The sequence below is a fragment of the Gossypium raimondii genome, chromosome 8, assembly GCF_025698545.1.
Source record: "Gossypium raimondii isolate GPD5lz chromosome 8, ASM2569854v1, whole genome shotgun sequence".
Taxonomy (NCBI): Eukaryota; Viridiplantae; Streptophyta; class Magnoliopsida; order Malvales; family Malvaceae; genus Gossypium; species Gossypium raimondii.
This window is the reverse complement of record NC_068572.1, coordinates 30600270-30603591: the sequence shown is the minus strand read 5'-3', so window position 1 is coordinate 30603591 and position 3322 is coordinate 30600270. Positions and strand designations below refer to the sequence as shown.

General features: G+C 36.8%; 1 protein-coding gene across 1 annotated transcript; it reads right to left on the bottom strand.

Moving 5' to 3' along the window:
• Positions 1 to 474: 474 nt before the first annotated feature.
• LOC105791207 (BAG family molecular chaperone regulator 1) lies at positions 475 to 2823 on the bottom strand. Its single transcript, XM_012619172.2, has 4 exons — positions 1900 to 2823; positions 1557 to 1813; positions 1320 to 1466; positions 475 to 1187 (listed from the first exon to the last, which is right to left on the bottom strand). Exons 1-4 carry the CDS (start codon positions 2126 to 2128, stop codon positions 807 to 809), a joined length of 1014 nt encoding a protein of 337 aa, XP_012474626.1. The 5' UTR covers positions 2129 to 2823; the 3' UTR covers positions 475 to 806.
• Between the last annotated feature and the right edge of the window lie 499 nt (positions 2824 to 3322).

Sequence of the window (3322 nt, the reverse complement as noted above, 5' to 3'; positions counted from 1 at the left end):
GGTGCAAGGAAAAGGCGATGAAACTCTCAGTCTTCTTGTTGTTTACTCCATCTGGATGTGGCCCTGCTTCTGTTTCTTTATGTTGAGTAGGCTAAAATGCTCCAGACTTCGACCAAACAAGGAAGCTAACGTACTTCTGAAATTGAAATCACTTTACCTTCGTAATAACAATCATCTCCTGCTTCCTAACTCACATTACTTTTCCTTTAATATATAATGATTATATATGGTTCATTCAATCCACTGTCATAATTTCCTCTGCACTTTTTATCATACATGGTTTCCTCTCATTGGACGTGTTAGTTATTATATTACTGAATTCCCTTCCACTTAATATTGCCCTTTTTGTCAGTATATACAAAATAAGACTAAATAGTAGTATGTTCTTTATTTCCTTCTATTAGGTCTTTCTTTTTTTCCATTTGGTCTAGAAATAGAGATACTGATATATTACACATTACTAAAAATATAGGGTTTGTAATCATCAAAAGGAAGAATATGAATTCAAACACAATAAAACTATAGAGGAGAATTAACAGTTTGGTTTCATCAGTTTATAATCATCATAGTAATTAGGAATCACTATGGTGGAGGAAGCCCCGTTTATTTTATGGTGAACTGAATGGCAGATTAGAAATTAAGGGTGGGGTTGCCCAACAATATCTAAGTACAGAAAGAATGGAAGAAAAAGAAGATGATGATGATGATGATGATGATGATGATAACAAACCCAAGAGAAAGGCAAACCGAAGCACATCAACACACACACCAGAGAAAAATAGAGCAGAGACGTGGCATAGTGCTGCTTAGTCAAAGAAGTCCCAAGGGAATTTTGGCGGGACTGAATTATTGGCGGTTGATGTGGATGCTGAGGGGACCGGCAACGATGCTGGGGAGGAATCAAATGTCTCCCAGTTCGTGGTGACTACGACGGGCCCCGATGCTGATTGGTGGTGTTGATGGATTGGCAAATGGGCAATTGAGTTGCTCGATTGCTGCTCTTGAACTGGTGCTAGTCTTTGCCAGTTAAAATGCCTAGGCTTTTGCTCTTGGGTTGGGGCTAGTTTTTGCCCATTTGTATGCTTGTGTTGATTTTGGATTTCCATTTGACCTCCATTGTTGCTTGGCATAGCGTTTTTAATCTTCAACATATCCAATGTTTCAACATATTTTTGAACTCTTCTCACCTTCAACAATGCCAAAAGGCAAATCAGTATGGCTCTAAGTCCCAAAGCAAAGCAAATATACATTTTATCTTTCTAATTTTGAATAATCAACGGATATGGGTTTGCTTTCGGCAAATCGGGATTCTTAAGTACCTGCATTTTTCTTTGCAATTTTACATCTCCATCGGCTGTAATTCCATCTAATTTAAGCAGCTGATTCATCAGCAGCTCAATCGAATTAATCAAGTCTTTCTCCGCTACTTTCCCACCTTTGGTGATTGTTGTTTCAAAAGCTGACACCTAGGCAATATCCAACCAATATAATTTAAACTAAGAAAAATAATGCATAATCTCATAAATTATTATGTACCAGTATTGAATATTATGTACCTGGCCAGCAAGCCTATCAACTTCCAAGCTGACTTGGGAGATGGATTTAGATGCCTTCTCTATCTTAGCATTCTTTCTGGTCTCCAATAACCTCTTTTCTTGACTAATTGGGTCTTCAACTAAAACAATTTTGGACTTGTCCTTCACACCTGCCATATCTAGAAACGCTTTGGAATCCCTCTCCTTGTCTTTGTATAATAGCTTTTGATCTTGATGGTGTAATCCTGTTGGCACTGTCAGCATCTTCTTCAACTCCCCTGCCACAACAATCCAAAGTAACTTTAATTGGTCTATTAGAGGTTATTATTATTAGTATTATTATTGTGAAAGATGAGAAATTTACCGAATGTAGCTTGAGAACTGATACTGATTTCGTGGTAGATGGAGCCGTATTTGACTCTAACTCTAATAGTCGGTGGTGGGATGGAATTTCGATCGGAGTCCGGGTTTCGCTTTTGTACCAACATGCCTCCGGGTCTAAGCTCCAAATCATGAGCAGCCGATTCACCTCTACCGCCACCGCCATTTGCCACCGGGGCCAACCCTGTTGCTTTTGTCTTCACTCTCATCATTTTCTTTTAACTACGATATGTTTCGTTTCGGTGACTAAAACAAAAAGAAGAAAGAAAAATTTCTACGGAGGGGAAGGGGAGATTGTTTTAGATCTTCAGAAAGAGTGAAAGCGAGCGATCTGTATCAGAAATCATGGAGAGCCATTTTTAAGACTTAAGGGGATGTTATCACGAGAGGTTCTTAAGAGTCCCACCCCAGCATTATACGAGTCCAATTCCAACGCCCACGCGTATTTACAAAGACAGCCAAGAAAAATAAAGCAGACCAAACCAAAGCAAAGACACGAAGGAAACTCCAACTCTTCGACTTCTCCCTTTTACAATAGCGTCTTACCAAAGGCAAGAAGAAAAAGAGAAAATCATCGATTCTTTCCCTGCAAGAAAACCAAACTCAACTCCTAGATCGCTGACACAAAAAGAAAGAAAACTCAGATCTCTCCAACGCAAATGTAGCAGAAAAATAAAACGATGCTACGAGAATCTCCCACTTTTTCACAACAAAAAGACTGGAAAAATCAAATGTCCAACGGCGGGGAAAGACTATAATATGGAAAATGAACAATTTTCTTTCCAAATTATGAATCTGTTTCTTTTTCTCTCCCTCCTAGTAGCTCTGGGATACTCATGGAAGAACAGGGAAACGAATAAGAAAAAAAGAATATGAATAAAAAACGAGTGGACAGCTAATTGAGCAGCTTTACGACCTTAAGAAACAGATTATATAAATGTTTATTTTTTATATATTAAAAAAATAGTTTAAATAAAATATAAATATACTTTTATGTTTTAAAATTACGGGGAAAATGAAAGGCAAACAAACAACGAAGCCGCCAAATTGTGTAAAAGATTGAGAAAAAAAATATTCTTTTACCAAAATTTGGATCTTAGGTACTATTCTGCTGCGACACGATTTATCTTATAAAAGGACCGGTTGATCATTGGTACTTGCACACGTATAGTGCTCAGGGTATATCGGGGAATTCATTATAATTTTGCAATAATTCCAATCATTGACTTGATAATTATATTGACGATTTCAAACACGTGGCAGTTTAATGAAATTGGTCGAAGTTTGAACAAAGCAAAATGAAAAAGAAAAGGAAATGTAATAATTTTAGTACGCAAATTATTCAAATTAAAAAAATACAAATAGGTTTATCATAAATTTTAATAAATATAAAATCAAATAAATGA

Bases quoted from the DNA above. Each gene is read 5' to 3' on its own strand.
- LOC105791207 (XM_012619172.2), bottom strand. From the start codon at position 2,128: ATGATGAGAGTGAAGACAAAAGCAACAGGGTTGGCCCCGGTGGCAAAT. The intron at 1,814-1,899 runs GTAAATTTCTCA...TTGTTGTGGCAG, and splicing joins CAGTTCTCAAGCTACATTCG to GGGAGTTGAAGAAGATGCTG. The intron at 1,467-1,556 runs GTACATAATATT...GATATTGCCTAG, and splicing joins TTGATAGGCTTGCTGGCCAG to GTGTCAGCTTTTGAAACAAC.